Raw genomic sequence first — 18,916 nt, 5'->3', positions numbered from 1 at the left:
TGCGCTCCCGGCGCCGGGCGCCGCCGCCGCTGCTGCTGCTGCAGCTGTTCCAGCTGTTGGGAACCCCGGTGAGGGCGCAGGCAGGTGAGTCCCAGCCCCGTTCCCAAGTCGGTGTGCCCGGGGGAGCTGCCCCGGGCAGGGGCGCAGGTGGGTGCGGAGGAGCCCCGGGCAGAGCATCCCCGGCCCCGGCAGCCCTCGCGGTTCCCGTGCCATTGCTCCTGCGAGGCCTTTTGGCCACCCCGGGGTGCTTTGCCCGAGAGAAGTCAGGGAGCCGAGACACACGCCTGGGGTGGGTGGCAGCACCGGCTTGGGAGACCTGTGCGTGTGTCACCGTGTCATTAGAGATGAGCGCGGAGGGCGAGGTGGCTTGACGGAGCCGTTTCTCAAAATCGCTCCTGCTGCCTCCGCCAGGAGTTTTGTGCTATGCCCGGTCTAGGATACAAAGGGGTGACTTCCTATGTATTGTGTGCACAGCTCTCGGTTCAGAAATGGTGCCTTTTATTAGACGAAGTAGCCTCAAGCCTAACTTGATTGTTTAGGATGCTGCTTTTGCCAGAGGCTTCTTGGCGGTAGCGTGTTTATGAATGACGAGCTAGATAAGGACACAGGAATGAATCCTGTGACTCCCGGGTCTCCCAGCTGTGTACAGCACAGAGCAGTTTATCTTGCGCATTCTTCCCTCTGTTTTCTAAGCACGCTTCATCAGGGCCCTGCTTCTGATCCCATTCACCACAATTTTAAAGCAGTGGGATGGCTTTGACTTCCATACACTTACTCCTGACTTACACCAGTGAGAGGAGGCTTTGTAGTTTAATTGTATAGCGGATGCTTGATCAATCTGCTGTCATTCTGTCCCGTGTGTGGGATCAGCTTCCAAATCTCACAGTGTCAGGCCTTGCCCTCTCCTCTTCCTAAAAGCTCCTTTCTGCCGTCGCCTCTCCCCCTCAACACCCCAACTCCCCATGAACATTATACAGAAGGGGAGAAAGAGTGCATCTCCCATTGTGCCCTGTCTTCTCTGGGCTCATCTCTGAGATGGTAAAATCCTTGGGATGCAGGTCCTCTCAATTTTGTGCCTCATGTTGTCAAAGCACAGTTCCTAACACCGAGTGTTTGCAAAGTGCTCTGAGATCTGCTTTACAGCACACTCCCCCTGTGGAAATCCCACCTGTATTGGGTGTCCAGAAAATCCAGGCGCCCTTTCCTTCTGGGCTGGTGTGGATCACTGTAGCCCACTAATCGGGATGGTAGCACGGGTCTCTTGCTATGCTTGATCCACAGAGGATCCGGGTCTGATACATCAGCACCCATGGTGGCCGAGTTCTTCAGTGTCTGTCTACTGCCGCTTCGAGGGTCACATTCTGAAGGTCCGTGGTTCAGTCCTTAGTGTCTTGGCTAAATTAGCAGCTGTCATACAAGTGTATACCAACTGCTGGTAGGTTTTGGAAGTAGCTGTGCTCATTAGCGACCGAGACCGGGTCCAAACCTAATATAAATGACCTAAATGTTTTCCATTGGCATGATTCAAGGTCTAAAGTAGACTCCAATGGGCTGCAGACCCAAGAGTGATGTAGAAGGGAAATGCTTAACATCTTTCCTTAGGAGGGGGAGAAATCGACTTGGTTGAATAATAAAGTTAACAGCACATGCCCTTTCTGTACTGCGATAATGATACTACCATGCATAACACTGATGACTGACAGAATGCTTTGTACTTATACTGACTGAAACCAGTGCTGGCAGAGTGAGCCTAAATATAACCGCAAGACGTGTAACACCTCTAGGGAAACTGGGACAACATGAATGGCATGGTGGAAAGAACGCACATGAAAAGGAAGCAAATCAAGGAGCAAGACAAGAAGATTTCCTGCTGTCTGCAACAGCCTGTAACAATGATCATCTTCCCTCCCATGCCCCAAAGTCTTAGCCTTAGCGTCCTAGCAGGAAGCCTCATCAAGATCAGCTGAAGGCCCCTGCCCCGCACACCCTCCACACATACCAACTGCTCTTCAAGGCTGAGGCCAGGAATACCTCTCAATAAGACTCTTTTAACTGTAACTCCACCATCCTCCTGGAAGTGAGACATGGCTCTTGCAGCTTTTCCTACGGGAGTCATGACTGTAGTCTTCTAATCTGAGGCCTAACTCTGAATTCAGCTTTAGGAGGATATATGCAGCTTAACAGCTGCATAAATCTGCGAGGCTTCATTTTGCAATGATTCCTACAACCCCCACTTTTTTTCCTCCCTTGTGCTTCAGTTCATGAAGCTTTTTGCACCCACTGTGGCTTGGCTTGGGAGCTGAATCAGCCCAGAAATGCTTCCAGTGACATTCAGCTTCCAGCTACTGAATTTGGGCCTGAACTCACACAGAGCAAGGCAGTTTCAAATGATTCCACCCTTATGCTCGTTCTGGCAAGAAATGCTTTCAATTGCACAGTATAAAGAGATCATAAATTCACTTCAGGTAGGCAGGTCAATACCAAAGACCCATTCACAGAGCAGGAAACCAGTGCACAGCGTGGGATATGACTTGCCTCAAGTCACACAGAGGGCTAGAGACGGAGCTGGGACTAGAAGGAGCTTTCTGGTCTCTTCCTGATGTGGTCTGTCAAGTAGATTACAGCATGAGACCCTGTAATTCCTGAAAGACTAGTCGATTTAATTTCACCTGTCTAGAGTTAAGTATACACAAAAGCTCTTGGGTCAGAGGCAATATCTTTTATTAGACCAACTAAATAGTAGCAACTGAAGTCCTTTCTATCCCTGGTGGTTCCATGTTTCGGTGAAAGATTCTTGGGATTATTACAAATAGGAGCAAGTTAAGAATAGCAGGACATTTCGTCTTGTAGGTTTTCCGTTAAGTTTCCTTTTTTTTTCCTCTTTAAAACTTTAGGCTCTTTCCAGCGTTAAATTTTTGTGACAGGAACTGGTTTCTAGGAAGGAAGCACTGGCTCCAAATAAATTAGATATTAACCTATCAACACTCATATCCCCACAGCACTGATGTACTTCTAGCCCTGGCCATGGAACATGCCAGCGCTTGTGCTCTTTTCAGGTCTACCGCTCTGAGCTCCGATATTTCTCCTGCAGCATCTGTTATCTTTTGTCTTTCCTGCATCCTGTAGAAATACCCTGTCAGGAATCTGCTGAATGTGGTGAAAGTTTTTTGTGTGTTTTGTTTCCTGCTGAATATGTCTAGAATGATGCAAGTGACTTGTGCTGGAAAAGCAAAAGGTTCATTTACAGGGTTTTTTAAAACATTTCTGCCAGGAAGTATCAGGACAAAATATCAAAATTGGGGGGTGAGGATTCCTTGAAAAAGATGGGAGTTTTCATGGCTTTCACCGTCTCTTTGTGAACCACTTGTTGGAAGTGGGGACAAGGGGCAGGGACTTGAGGAGATGTGGCATTTGAGGTATGAAGAGATGTCTTTTGTTGAGAGGGGGAAAGATGGTCTGACAGAGATTTGACAGAAACTAAGGGCTTGGATCCTGGGGGAAAAGGCCCTTTCCAAGGAGAAAAAAGTACGTCTGGTTCTTGAAAATGCAACTACTCCTTTCCTCAGTTTGTTGAAGGCTAATGGATGCACTTGCTCGGCTGTTCCTGGGCAGACTCGCCCAAGCTGATCAAGGCACCGTGTAGCTCGGGGACCAGGGCAGCTGAGGGGCGCTGGAAGTGATTACGCATGAATGGCCAGTGAGGTTTGCAGGTTTCTGTATTGCAAATCCCTGGGTTGCGGGGCGGGGGGAGAGACATATTGGTAGTTCAGTTGTTGTTCCTAATGAAACTTTTACTTCAGGAAGTAATTAGCACAGTTATCAGCACCAGTTATCAGACTCCAGCATTGACTCCTCTGTCAAGGTTGGAATTCCCCAAGCTGTCCCACAATTTCCCCTCATCCCTGACCTGTAGAAGTAAAAGGGCACCTTGATCTCTCTGCTGGGACTGTTGGGGTTTTGTGATGGAGACTACCGCAGCCTGGAAGGTCCCCCATGCTGGCTGCTCACCTGGCCTCGCTCATTGGGCCCAGGATTTTTTCAGCTTCCTGAAATGGCAGTGCTGGGTTTGGGTCCTTAAACACCCTTTTGGGAGGCAGAGTCTTTGTCTCATGCCTCTGAAGCTGCTGTGCTGTCCAAGACAGCAGCATCTCTTTATCCAAGCATGCTCCACATTTATAGCAGGTGCAAGGCTCCTTACATCCTTTTGCTTTTCAGAGACAGAAGATAGTAGAGCTGGCAGATAAGTACGACATTTAGTATGGTAATTGTAATCACAGACAGATACTTTAGACGAGTGATTCTCAACCAGGGTGCTATAGCTGCTTAGGGTGCTTTGAGATCATTTTAGGGGTGCCATGGGGTGTCATGCAAATTGAGCACTGCTAGATGTGCAAGCATGATTCACATGATGAACCCAGAGATTTCCAATAGGAATCCGTAGCATTAAAAAACAGTCTGACCTATTGTGATCTTTCTGAGTTCTTTGCAACAGAAGAGTTCTTCTATTAAGTTTATGTTATCAAAAAACCAGTGGAAACCCAGAGCTAGCATTTTCTGGGGAGGCCTTGAGTCTGTTGGGGGGAGTTGCAAGCCTAAAACAGGTTGAGAGCCACTGCATTACAGAGTCCCCAGCATCAAACAGATTCCCAAGCTGGACACAGATGTGCCCCCAAACCATCCCAGAGAACTTGGCTGAGCCCCTCCAAGCACATTTCAGAGATGCCATTGAATTAAAGCTTTCACTTTCTGCCATCAATGGCTACAAATGAGGTGATGTTTTATTGGCATTGGGTTAGAAGGCTACTTAAGGAGTTTTGGTGAGCTCACGAGGGCATAGGGAGTGGGGGTGGGAAAAGATGCTGAACTGGCCCCAGCCCCCTGTCACAGCTGTTTATATTGCCTGGCATGGGGGGGGACACGGGACAGGGAGATGCCAATTTATCCTATCCTACCCTGGACTCTTCCACCCTGCACCCCTGCAAGGAGTGCTGGAGAGAGAGGACAAGCAGGGTTTCCATGGAGACTGGCCCAGGACTCCTACGGGGCTGCAGGCAGGTGGGGTGCAGTGTCTGGGAGTGGGGTGGGCAGCTGGTGCTGGGATCTTGGGGCAATGAGAATACAGAGCTGTGATCAGCTCCCCGCACATCCCCGCGACTGGTGCCAGTTGCACAAGGAACCACAGGGCAGGAAACTGGCACCTGTTGCAGAGATAAGCGGGGAGTGGATTGCAGCTCTGCCCCAGGCCCTGGCCCCTACTGTCACCACCATGCAATCCTGGCCCCAGCCCTGCCCACCCATCTTGCTTCTGGACATTGCTCCCTGTCTGCCTATGCCCCCATCCCATCCCTCTGGCCAAGTGTGCCCTGCCCATGGGGGTCCCAGGCTGGTGTCCATGGAGACCCTGCCCCCCTCTGTCTGATGCCCCTGGCAGTGGGTGCAGGGTAAATGGGCCCAGGATGCCCAGGCAATGGGAATCGGGGCTAGGGGCTTGCCACGGTGGCGGTAGCAGGGCACATACCTGCTCCTAGGCAGCAATGGTGAGGCTGCCAGGAAATCAGATCCGACTGCCGTGCTGTCCCTACCCCACTGCGGTGCTGCTCAGCTCTGTGGACTGTAGCTCCAGGAGTGCCTGAGAGCCATGTGAGGGGATAGGGTGGGCTGTGCCAGGCAGTACCTCCATGCTTGGGGGTGGCAGGGCCAGCCACGTGCACCATGGCCCAGGCTGCCCCAAGCACCTTGGCCGGGTGGGGCATTTGGACCTGTCGCATGCTGGATGGAATCACCTGACAGGCTGGGTATAGCCCAGGGGCCATATTTAGCCCACCGCTGTCCCAGATGGAGCTAAATAAACTTGTAATTGGGAACCTGTCATCAGAGCTTTGCTCAGTGTCCCTCCTCCAAAGCAGCTGTGGGGTAGGCGTCTCAGATGGAGGCTTCATTTGCAATGACATTAGGTCACTGAGAGTTATTCTAAAGTGGCAGCTGTGCACCAGATGGGACATACTGTGCATCTTCCCCAGGGCTCTGATATTCCGAGTATTACTAAGCATTCATAAGAAATCACTGTATTGTCATCAATGCCTGCAGGCATAGTGGTAGTGTTTGAATCATGTTTGAAAATCTTGCCCCAGAGTTGTAGTGCAAGTGGGGACCACAGTTGAGGTACAGTTTGGTCTCAGCTAAGACTGATGTTGAGCCACTGGCTGGGGCCGTTTTCCGCAGACGTGTTCTACCATATAGACAGGGTGAGAACAGAGAGTTGGAATCAGCCATCGTAAGCCCAGAGTGACTTTGCTAAAGTCAGTGGAGCTACATCAGTGCTGGAGAGGTGCATTAGGTGCAGGGATTGATAGGGAGAATAAGACACAGACATAACTCTTTTCTTCTGTTCCTGAATTATCCATGAGTAAGTTTGGGTTCTTATTAATATTGATAACCTCCAGCAATCAGTCTGGGAGAAGATACTGCATCCTGAGGACTGGTTACCAACTACTTACTTAGGATAGATGGGAATTGTGGCTGGAAAGAGGTGGGGCATTGTTTCTGCTCTGTTACTGGAGAATAAATAATGTAGGATCTGGCTAGTATCTGGATCCCCATTGCCAGACATGAAGCAGAGTGGAACAGTCATCATCCCAATTATGTGTATGAGTAAAAGTCCTTTGAGGAAATGGAATATTATTTATCTTATAGGGGCACCTATAAGCCTCAGCATGTTAGGTTCTGTAGACACTTAGTGAGAGAGAGTCCCTGCTATGACCTTAGCATAAGTGGAGATGAAATTAGTGACTTGCCCAGGGCCACCCAGCAGGCCAGTGGCAGAGCCAGAACTAACACCCCAGTCCTCCGAGTGCTTCTTTTGAAGGCAAAAGGGTCTGAGCCTGGGGGAACTGAACAGCTGTTTGTGGGGGAACAGGAGAAGGAATGTTTCTTATTACCATTTAGTGGTGTTCACCCAGCTCCAGTTACAACAGACCCTGGGAGGGTGTGGGGGGTAATTCATAATAACAGCTTCCCAGGCACCAAGTGTTAAATACCTTATTACTTTTCACTTTTCAATTATCAGACACCCGATAGCATCTTCATAAGCAGTGAAAGCCTGAAATTAAATCCCTGGCCGCATGTGTGGCGCTCAGTTTATCTCTGGCATGTGAGCTTGGCATGTGCATTAGGGAGGGCTGGGATGTTTTATCAAGGGCAGCATTTCCCAGGGCAATCTCTTCTTGGCTCGCCCTGCAGCCTTTCTCAGACCTGCGGTTGTGGAATCTCCAGGGCAGAGGAATTATGCCTCTTCCAGCTTACTGAGAAGCCATCTCCTCTCTGGTCCCTCACACCTCAAGCCTGTACAAAGAGAAACTCCACTTAGATGACTTCTCCATCCCTACTCTGCTGTCTGGACATGGGCAGCAAGACACGATCTCCTGGCTAAGTCATGGCTATGGAAACCGGGACTTGAGCTCTAACGCTGACTCGTTCTGTGATGCTGACCGGAGAAAATCAGAGCAGTGGGTGTATATAGGGTTTCTTTGAGGAGCGCTGTAAGAGGGGAGTAGATTTTAAAAGAGCGAGGCTGTGAAGTTGCTTCTTTTTGGCCTGTCTCTGATCTTCTGCTGAAGTGGGTTTGTTCAGACCAGGTCTCACTCAGATAGCAGTAAACCCCAATGTACCACCACTCTTGTCTGTCCCACCCAGGGGTGTAGCATAAACCTGGGCAGACCCTGCATGCACATTGAAGGTGGGTGTATCTTGCCACCACTGCTTTCTATTCCCTCTGCCCCTCCCCCCACCATTGTCTTTACTAGATTTTAAATCCCCTCCATGTGTTTTTTCCAACTCCTGCAGCAGGAAGCCTTCTTATTCTAGAGAAATCAAAAGATAACAGAGCCACACGGGCACATACAGAATCAGAAAACATACACTGGCCAAGCCGATTACTCTCTGCTACCCCGTGAGTCCTGATTAAATGCTAACCTTGTGCTATTAATCCCATTCATCTGCATCTTCAATCTGTGCAGCAGCCGTGCCTGGAAAGCAACTCCTATGCATAGGGCACTCCCTGGAGGCAGGAAATTACACTGAATTTTTTTTTTTTTCTTTTTTGGTTAATTCCAATAGTAATGTTGGGAATGGCACTGTAGGTCAGGGGGTTGGGAATGGGCCAACAACTGTCCCATCCAGGGTGCTGCTTTTGATCCAGATCATAATTCTAAAGTCATTTCCCTGGTTATTGTGGAGTAATCTTGCCCCATGTCTCCCTTCCCTAAATCTCTGATTTCTGTTAAGCCATCCTGGCCATCCTGGTTCCTCATGCAAGCCTGGCTGGCTGGTGGGTATGTCATAGGCCTTCTCACTTTTGTCCACATCCTTATCTCTGAAGCTCTCTCAGAGCATGAAGAACCCTCCCTCTCCAGGACAGCAAACCCAGGGCTGTAGAGAGAGATAAGTGTTCCCCAAGGGGTGGATAGGAAGCGCCTGACTTCCCAGCACCTCTTAGCGTGGGGTAGTCATTGGCACTCATTCCACGGGGGTAGAAATCCTACTGAATCAGAGGTCATTACTAGTTCTTTGCACAGTTGTAAATGTCTGACATGGAGTTCAGGGCAGGGAGGGGATTGGCCCCAGTGCCAAGCTGTGCAAAGGCAGCTGGGGAGTGTGAGTCACAGCTTGGGAAAGCTCCCCTTTCATGTCCCAAGCATTGCCCTAGTGCAGTTCCTCCAGAGCCCTTTGCTTCTCCCAAAAATGAAATGAGCTGAGCATTGTTTAGATTATCACCAGGCTGGTCCTGGCCAGATCCTTCTGGGGTATCCATCAGTGGAGCTTCAAGGAGTGATGTTGGCTAACACCGGCTCAGGGTGTAGCCCCTTGGGGACACGGGGTGAATGTTGCCAGCACAGCCCAGCTCGTGTCAGAGTCTCCTGGCCTGGATACTGCCCCGTTTTTTCCCAGTCTTGCAACACCCATCTCTCTGCAGCATCTGCACTCCTAGGACAGAGCACATTTCATAGTGGCTGTTTTGTGATCACTGATGAGCTCCTTGTGATCACTAGTAAGATCCTTGTGATCACTGGTGAGGAGTCTCCCACTAGATTGGGTGGCACCAAAACTCACTCCTGTCTGGCAACCAGGACTGGCTTCTGTGAGCAGAACTGGCGGCTTAAGCACAGCTTCTAGTGGGCAGGAATGCACACCCCATAAACCAGTGTTTCTCAACCCATGGGTTGTGGGTTGCTAAATATATGAAAGGGTCACAAACAAACTTTAAAAATGGATTCTCCTATAAAGGAGAAAAATGTGGGAAGCTGTGGCTTTTTCTTTGTTGGCTGCAGGCTGACACTGGGGGACTGGGGCCCGAGGGTGGTGGGCAACAGGTCGAAACTGAGGGGCACTGGGTCAGGACTGGCCATTGATGTTTACAAATGGGTCCAAGTACAAAAAAGTTTGAGAACCACTGCCATAAGCAGCTATCCGTGGCAGCCCCCTTGGAGAGAGGGGCAAAGTAAATCATGGAGGCTGAAGATCTATCAATCCCAGGGGACAATCCTGGGGAAGTTGGAGGACAGGGGAAGGGCTTGTCTTGGGGTTGTCCCATTCTGTGCGTACGTCTGGAATTTCCCCCCTCTTGCTGTTCATACCAGCACCAGTTTAACCATAAAACTTAGCAAACTCTTTCTTTCTCAAGGAAAAACACTCACCTTTGCTCCTTTTCCTTCTTCTGTACAATGCAGGTCAGTGCCGCCCCGATGCAGTTTGGAAATACTGGGTCTCATCTAAGAGCTGGTGGCTAGTGTCAGGTTAGAAGGGGTGGGGGCACTCTGTAGCATCTGGGCCTTTGTTTAGGGCCTCAGCTTGGTCCCGTTGAAGTCAGCGGCCAGCCTCAGTGGAAGACGGTAGGTCATCTGTTATCTGGGCTGTGCTGGTGATTCTGCATGTGTTGCAGGGCCCCATGGGGCCTGTCCACAGGCTTGGAGCTAGTCTGGGATTTACAGATTTTGTACATAGATGCAGCTGACCTACCCAGAGGCTTCCAGGCCCCAGCAGGGATCTGAGACAGATGTGGTCTCACTAAACACACTGAACATTGCTGCCATTCAGTGGTCCGTGGCAGATACTAAGCGGGGACCTGCTCCTCTGCCAGTCAGTGGCAAAACCTCAGTGGTTTCAGTGGAAGCATCGGAGGACCTGTTGTTGGAGGAGTGAGGAAGAAACTTGGTTTGAACCAGGCACTGAGACTGAATGTGACTTCAGACCTGGTGCTGCTGGACACCGTGCTGAGGGCCTGGGGCAGCTTGTGTCTGGCAGCTTGCACTGCCCTTCTCAACGGTGCGAAGAAGAACCAATTTCAGTGGCTTCCCAGTCTGATCCTTTAAGTGCTTGGATTATACCAGCATGACACCCATGGGGAGGGGGTATGGCCTAGTGGATACAGCATCAGAGTGGGACTCGGGAATCTTGGGCTTTATTTTACCACTGGCTCGCTGGGTGACCTCGGGCAGGTCTGTTCACCTCCCTGAACCTCCCTTTCTCCCTCTGTAAAGCTGGGAGGATGCTAAGCCCTACTGATGGAAAGCACTAGATAAGAGCTAGGGATTATTATTTTTTCCTGATTTACACTGTGAGACTGGAATCAAACCCCTGGCAGCTACTTTTGGATGCGCTTGCAGGCAGTAGCCGGGCTTGACACAAACCTCTCACCTCCCCTTCCTCCCCACAGCTTCCTCCTCAGTAGGTCAGTGTTAGAAGGGCAGCAGGGCCACGGTAGCTTCCTGGCTTGGCAGAAGCGAGGTGAGTGTGTGCCTGTGCATTTGGAGAGCAGTGGAGGGAAACAATTTTGCCTCCGGCTGTCAGCTCTTGCTGGCTGGTTTCTCTGAAGCTTTCAGTGCTATGGTTTCATCTCCCAGAGAGAGAAGCAAAAGCAGCAGGAAAAATGGAGGCCTTCAATGTTCCTTTTTTGTCCGACTGCAGGAGAGCTGGGCCAGGGATGGGGGGGGACGGTTTGGGAGACAGCCTCATTCATTTGAAATGCAAGCTGCACAAAGGCTGAAAAGCAAGAGAAGGAGCCTAATTGATATTTGGCCTCACAGTGCCTCTTCTGTTAAAGGCTTTCGCCCAGCGAGCGCGTGCTATAGCAACTACGGACCACGTGCTGCTGAGGGGGCGGCTGGTGAAAAAGGGGGCTTTATGGGGTGGAAGAGCAGGTGTATCAGCGGGGACAGAACCCTGGCTCATGGTCTTGGAGTCATTGAAACAAACAGCAAATCCTCCAGTTTGCGCTGGTGCCACCCATGCTGGTCACCTGGTGGGCATGGGCAGTTCACACCCTCCTGAAGGACAGGTGAGACAGATCATGCTCGGCCACAGCACTGGCCAGGATCTACCTTGACCTAGAAGCACTGGTCAATTAATAGAGCCCAGGTGGGGCAGAACCGGGGTGACCTTCCCCATCCTTCCTGACATTTCATTTTTAAGGGACCTGCCAGTTTAGTTTAAGTCCCAAATTTACTGCTCCTTTTTTAAAGGGACAAGGTGGCTTAGCTGAAGCCCATTAGAGTCCAAAGGGAGATTCCCAGTGATTGAACTTGACTTTGAGTCAGGTCTGAAAAGCTGATATGAAGAGCAATACTATGTAAAAATATTATCGAAATTCAGTCAAGCTTTTCACTCTAAATGGAGGAAGCATGTCTCTACCATGATAGGTAATGAAACACAGCTGCTAGCTACAGCCAGGAAAGTGAACCTGACTGGAAGCCAACCAGTTGCCTTTCACTAGGCCAGCTGTATTTGCAAAATACAGTAGGATCTGGCTTTGTTGTCATGGGTATTATACCTGTACTGAGAACAGAAAAGCCCTTTGTTAGCAGTGGATAGAGGGAGCTGTGATTTCTGAAGGCACAGGGGGCTGAATCCTTGGTTCTGGTTAACCACAAGTTGATGCTACCAGAAGGCAAACTGGCAGGAGATGTGGTTTGGTTTAAGCTTTTTCAGGCTTGTGGTGAAAACAAATAACTGTCAGTCCAGAGCTTCTCAAACAGCTCAGATCAGCTTAATCATTACATCAGAGCAGTACCCAGAGGCTCTGACCAAGATAAAAGGCCCTTTGTGGTGGGTGCTGCACAGTGAGAGGCAGACACTATCCTGAAGAGTTTACAAGCTAAATAGACAAGGGAGACCAAAGGCAGGAAGGGAAAGAGGAGTTGTGACAGGCCCAAGGTCACACAACAAGTCAGTGGCAGAGTCAGGAATGAACCCCAGGTGCTCTGACTCCTAGGCTTGTGTTGTACCCACTTAACCACGTCACATGGCCACACGGTTTATTTTCACTACTTATTACTGGCATTCAAGTAGCACTTAGAAAGTCCCCAACCAAAACTGAGGCCCATTGTGCTGAGCACTGAGTTATGCCAGTAAGGAAAGTCCTGAGATCTTGACTGCGCTCCCATAAAAGCCCAAGGGTCTCATCGTGTTCTCACTTCCGCTGGTGTAAATCAGGAGTAACTCCCTAGTACAAAACCAGCGTAAGAGAAAAGAGAATCAGACCCTGCATCTTAGGCCAGAGGTCTGAGGTCAGGCAGGCACAACACCACCTGCAGATAGTCCTTTGGGATGAAAGACTTGGATTTTCTTCCTGCCTCTGCCACTGTCATGTGACCTTGGACAACACGTTTTACTTTCCCATACCTGTTTCCCACTACCATTTGTCTGTTTAGGTTGTAAACTCTCTGAAGCAAGCACCTTGCACAATATGTACCTATATAGCACCTGGCACAATGGGGCTTTCTTTTGGTTTATGACTCTATGTGCTCTTCTGTTGCAAATTATAGATTAAAAGGGCAATTAAAAGGAAGACTGGACTAGACCCCTAAAAAGATTTAGGAATCTAATTTCATTGAACTCATTAGGCATTTGGACACCTAGATCAGAGTCAGACACCTTTTGGATCTGGCCTGTGATTCAACACTGCCACACAATGAAAAACTATTAGAAAAAAAGAAGATGAAGTCATGCACACAGCTAGGGAGAAATGAAATAACAAATCAGCTCTAGGAAAGGACACAGCACTTCTGTACTGGCCTCTCTGTGGGAGAGGTGCTCAGATAGAAACAGTAAGACAGAAGTTGCCAGATTTGCATCTCTTCTTGTTTGCATGCCCCCTTTCCAGACTTCATTTTTTCAAGCTGTTTGTAAAACCCTGGAAACTAGCTGAGCTCATTTGACATGGACAAAGCTCTGTCACACCTCAGCATGTATTCCTTCAAGGTTAATAGTAATTCTGATGCAATAATGTACACTTTTCATCAGCATAATACAGATGGTCTCTTTCTGTAGCATTTGCCATCAAGGATGCCTTTGATCACTCTGTAGAAGCTATTAATCAATGCTTACAGGAGCCCAGTTATTCTCCCCCATTAAAAATGGGGAAACCAAGGCACAGAAAAATAAGCTTCCCCCTATTTTTGGAAGCTTGGGTTTTAGCAGCTCAGCCTGCGCTACAGGGAGCCAGAGTCAAGTCCCAGCTTCCTCTGCCTTCAGTTGAAGTTGCAGATGCCATGCTTGAGAAATCAGAAGTGTCCTCAGTGTCAGAGGTGGGTTGGTCACAGACATGCCCAAGGCTGCTCGGTGAGTCAGTAACAGATATAGGGATGCCACCATGAAGTCAGTACCATGAAAACTCCTTCACTATCACTGCTCCCTCTGTTTTAACATATCTGTTAGCACTCAGACCTGCTGGGCATGTCTAGTTGAGTTACGTCCTGGCTGAAAGGCCAGCATACTACTGGTGTCTGAACTAAGCCCAGCCCTGTTGTATTCCAGGGGATGGATGTGGCCATACAGTGCTGACGCCACACAGCGGGACGCTGACCTCCAAGAACTACCCTGGCACCTATCCCAACCACACAGCCTGTGAGTGGAGGATCCAGGCAGCTGACGGGACCTCTCTCCTGCTGGCCTTCGGGGATGTGGACATCGAGTCCTCTGAACACTGCACCTCCAGCTTCTTGCTGCTCTTGTCCTCTTCTGATGGCATCAGCTATGGTAAGGGCTCCCTACATCCTGGCATCCCTTTACAATCCCTGCAATGGCAGGGACAAGTGCCAAAGAAGACCCTGTAGGGAATGTGATTGATGCCTTCCTACCTACTTCCATCCTTTGGTGAGGGTAGGGCTCTAGCTTGGTGGAGCCAGTGTGCTGCAAACGGGGTGGCAGGGCATGGTTGATTGCCTTCTTAGTGTTCTCCTGTTTGGAAGTTGAAGATGTCTCAGTCCCATGGGGGGACTAAAGTAGAGCAAAATCAGCCCTTTAAAAGGCAGAGGCACAGCTGCACAGGGAAAGTCTGGGCATGATGCAGTGCCACGCAGGGACAGGAACATGGGATGGATGATGTATCATGGGCTCAGGAGTCTGTATGGTGAGATGCTACTTTTATAGGAAAATTGTAGCACTTGGTCTCAGTTCATGCTCTCAGGGTGTTACCGTCACTACTGTGTCTATTGTGGTGACTCTCAACCCTGGGGTGCCATCAGATCCTTTCAGAGGTGCTGCGGGGTACAATGCAATGTTAGCACTATTAAGCATGCATACCTGATTTACAGAACAAACCCAGAGATTGCAAATAGGAATCAGTAGCGTTAAAAACATTCTGCGCTGTTGTGGTGAGTTCTTTACAACAGAAAAATGGCTGTATTATTTTTCCATAGTCAAAATATAAGTGAAAACGAAGACCTGGCATTTTCTGAGGGGTGTTTGGAGTCTAACAAGAGGTGCCTTGAGTCTAAAAAAGTTGAGAACCACTGGTTTAGTGTTAGCAAACCCAGAGGGAGCCTGTCCCTCCCCAGTTCTGCCTGTATGGGTACTTGGCAAGGCATCAGCCACAATGGTTTTACATGTATGAAGCTCCTGTTGGGAATGGCAGCTTCTGCTCTAGGGGGTCTGTCACTGAAGCCACCACTGGCCCATGAGCTCCAGGGCTTTGGAGAGAGCAATCAGCCAGCACTTGCTTTGTGCCAGGCAGCATTGTTTGATCAGAGTGGAAGCCCCTGGTCTGTGTAGTGTCTCTGTCTGCTGCCTTTCATCCCAGTCACCCACCCCTGTTGATCATGCCCAGAACATCCCAATGCCCAAGAATCCCCCAAGAAGCAGTACTCAACCACCCATGGGGAGAACAAACTCATTGCATAGGCTTCCTGTGCCTTGACCCACCTGACACCCTGTGCAGTGAAATAGTGCTGGTTTTGTTCTATTTTAGATCCGAGGCCTGGTATCTGAGGGTTTGCTCATGCATCTGGGGGGATGGGTTAGGTCTGTGTAGAATACACTGCAGGATCATGGTTTGCAAAAAATCTTAGGGAAGAGGGTGAAGAAACTGGCTTTTTATTTTTTTTTACGGTGGAAATAAGGTTGTGTAGTGTGTGGCAGGACTCCTGAGAGAGGGAAGACCTACAGGGTGGGAACAGAAGTGGTCACAATGAGTTAATATTGTCCCTGGAGCAGTTGCCCAAATGTTTCTAGGATTTTCTGGGAGGGTTGAATGGACTCGAGGGATGTGACAGCACAAGCAGCTTTCAGCCGCCTGTGGACTCAATGGGGCGCTGACCTTTGGCTGTCCCTGCTGGGGATGTTTTCCTGGAATCTGCTCCCTCCTGCTACAGGCTGCCCTGGCAATGGCAGGGAGGGAAGCACAGAGGGGGTGGGAAGCAGCCCTGAGCCAAGAGGAAGTGGAGGTAAACACAGAGTGGGTCAAGCGGAGGCAGCGAGGGGATCACGCGACACACAGGCGCTGCATGCCAAGCATCCAGGAAGTGTGGCATTCAGCAAAGAGAGGGCTCCATTGTGCTTGGGCCAAGGGACACACGAGGGGGAAATCATCAGCTGTGTCTCTGAATAACACTAGTAGTCAGATGAGAAAGGCCAATGAAATCACTGAATCAGTCCCCTGGGGCTGGGATTGTTTCCTCCAGCCTATTCTCTGGGGCTTCCTTGGCCCATTGTGAGCAATCCTTATCTGTCTGCTGTGCCAGTAACCTTGCATACTGCTAAACTATGTTAGGCAAAACAATGACTAGAGGAAAGGCAACCCAATGGGGTGGGATTCTGGTTCATATGTGGCAGCCCTCAGTTGGGTCCCCAAATTAGGACCTGGGGCAAACCACCCATCTGTAAATCGGCGGTTCTATCAGCATCCATGGAGCTACTGCAGTTTTCACCAGCACTGGATTTGACTCAGTAGATCTGGTGCGTGACATCACAGCACCCAGCAGGCAAACTACCCTGACCAGCCTGCTGTGGAATTCATGAAGGGGGCAGGAGGTGTCTTTGGTGGGATATCCCCTGGCGGGATTGACTGGGGCAGGCTGCTGCATCCCACTTGCTGGGGTAGCCCCTGAGATCTCCTGCAGGGAGGCTGAAATGGAAGGCCCCATGCAGCAGATATTTTGACATTGTCCCGTCTTTTCCATGACCAGGGCCACATCCCATCCAACTACCGCTTGCTACATGATACATGAAGCTTGCACACCCCATATACCTTCCCACCCCATACCCAGTCTTCTCCACTCCCACTGTTGCTGGGGTTGCTGCCCAGCTCCCCTGCCTGGAGAGACACAGGACTTGCTCTGAACTGGCCATTTTCACTCACAGTTTTGCAGGTGCATGTAATGCTGTGTGAACCAAACAGTTGCTGGTCTGGGAAGTGCCAATGAAGCAGCAGCCCCCTGCACCATAATGAAGCTTAGTGAGGCCAAGACAGGCCATTTCCTGGGTCTGGAGCAAAAATCCCTCTTTGGTTATATTATCATGCAACAAAGCCCTCCATTTCCAAGGTAAGGGGGAGCCAAGTAGAAGGGAAAGCCCTTTTCAGCCCCTTCATGCACAATAAAGGAACAGAACAGGGCCCAAGCCAAGTCTCTCTCCCTTTGCAGGTCATTCCCGAGGCTGCGTTTATCTTGGCACCAAGTATTTTGCTCCATTTGACTCACACAAAGTAAATATTTAGGACCTGGCTCTGAACCCATTGCCAAGAGCCTCTTTCACTCCCAAAAAAGTCCATTTCTCCCAAGCTCGGCTCAGCTTGGAGGTTCCTGCCTTCTGTGAAATTCAGAAGGCTGAACTCAGTAACACCTTCGCTCCCATTGCTGCAGGTCATGCAGCAGGCAGAGTTATGACCTGTGCTTACGTTTCCCACCTAGACCTCTTTTAAAGTCCCCTGTGGTTCCCTTCTCTATGAAAGTCCATGTGTTTTCAGTGCTTCTCTCACCCATAGTTATCTTAGTACCTGATTGCTTGACAAAAATTAATGAATTTATCCTCCTGACATCCTTTTGAGCCTGGGCATGGTTGCTCCTCTCCCTGTATAGAGGTAAACTGAGGCACTAATAGGCCAAGTGATTTTCCCAGGGTCACCAAGGGAATTGGTGGCAGAACACAGTGTAATTCTCTTGGGCCCCACTGGGCCAGCCTCCCTATCTCCTTGTTTAAAAGGCAACAGTGACATGGAAACAGGAGGGAATGGAACAGAAAATCTTTGGGTCACCAGCCTGCAGCTCAGGAGACGTAGATTCAAGTCTTTGCTCTGTCCCAGACTCCCTTGGTGACCCTGGACAAGCTGATCTTAGGGTTAATCTAGATCACTTCTGTGCTGCTCCTGACAAGGCTGCTGAAAACCACATGTCCTGCACCTGTGCCTGCTCCACATTTGCCCAACCTGGAAAAGAAGCAGCGAAGCTGCCCTGAAGGTGCCCCTGGTCAGTACTTTCAACTACACAGGAGACAGAGACCACATAAGTGGCAGTGGGAGATGCCCTGAGGTGCCCCCTCTCCTCCCCTCCTCCAGCCCAGCCTGTGGGATATGCTAAGAAGGTGGCCTGGCTGGAGCAGACCTCTCAAGTCATCCTCAGCTGCTGCTATGGCTCTATGCAGCCTATTTCCGATCAGTATTTACTGGAGCATCCATGCAGCCTCTAGTCACTCCAGAGGTTGTGGGCTTGTGGGGGTGCAAAAGAATGGTGTATGGCCACAGGTGCTGGCCCATTAAGTGCACCCTGCCTAGATTTGGCCATGGTGCAGGCTTGCAGGCACCTGGGGGCATTCTCTAGCCCTGTGTTGCACCAAGAGGAGAATTAAAGAGAGCCCTTTCCTTTTCAGACAATGAAACCACCTTGCCATTTCTACTGACACTTTTCTGGTTTTTAGTGAGACCCCACTGAGCCTCCCTCAGCTGCCTTCTGCTCCCCCCTTCTGCCTATATATGGTAACAATCCTGGGAACTGTGGAGGATGTGCTTTGTTGGCCAGTATATTTTTAATGCATCTTGGCCTGATCCATTGACTGCAATGCCAAGAGGGCTTGGGTCACACTCCAGTGATTGCTCTCCACAGGCCTTTCTCTGGGAGAGATGCTGTCAGGGGATCTCTCCCCACTTAGCACAGATGTTCATGGTAACATTTTTGAAACGGAGCTCAGTTTCCTTCCTGATTTCACTCTTCCCTTCCCTCCCTTCCACACTTTGGCAAGCTGGTTTGTGATGCCTGCCCATAAGCACTGTCCAGGCTGCACCCTGCCCACCACCATTGTAGGGTTACTCCGGGGGGCATGCTCTGGCTTGTGGCAATAGGGTTGTTCATGAGGCCTGAAGGTGCACGCTGTGGCTAGCTGCTTCGCTGTCACTTAGAACCGGAGTGGCGCTAATTTACACAGCAATGGAAAATTTCTTCTCCAAACCGCCCTAGCAGACTTTACACTGAAGCTGTTTTTTTTTTTTTCCCCAGTTACAAGAGCACAAATTGTGTTTGGGTTTATTTTTGTACGTATAACTCACCCCATGAGGTTTTTTCTCTCTCTCTTTACTGGCTCAAATGCTATAAACAGATCCTTGCTCCCCAGCTGGTGCCTTTTTGCCAAGTTTTACCCTGGAGCTGAGTTGTTG

At 49.9% G+C, this 18,916-nt stretch overlaps 1 protein-coding gene across 1 annotated transcript in view; it reads left to right on the top strand.

The window, feature by feature from the left end:
- Positions 1–5: 5 nt before the first annotated feature.
- Positions 6–18,916, top strand: part of LOC109318339 (discoidin, CUB and LCCL domain-containing protein 1-like) — a gene marked incomplete at its 5' end in the record, with an annotated part of 54,262 nt that continues 35,351 nt past the window's right edge. Inside the window, 2 exons of the mRNA XM_019547533.1 lie at positions 6–84; positions 13,810–14,031. Of these exons, the coding sequence (XP_019403078.1) occupies positions 6–84; positions 13,810–14,031 (301 nt within the window). The remainder of the gene's footprint in view (positions 85–13,809; positions 14,032–18,916) is intronic.

This window comes from Crocodylus porosus, unplaced genomic scaffold (assembly GCF_001723895.1).
Source record: "Crocodylus porosus isolate Cpor-Errol unplaced genomic scaffold, CroPor_comp1, whole genome shotgun sequence".
Classification (NCBI taxonomy): Eukaryota; Metazoa; Chordata; order Crocodylia; family Crocodylidae; genus Crocodylus; species Crocodylus porosus.
The sequence above is the reverse complement of the archived record's forward strand: the minus strand, read 5'-3'. Positions and strand labels throughout refer to the sequence as shown.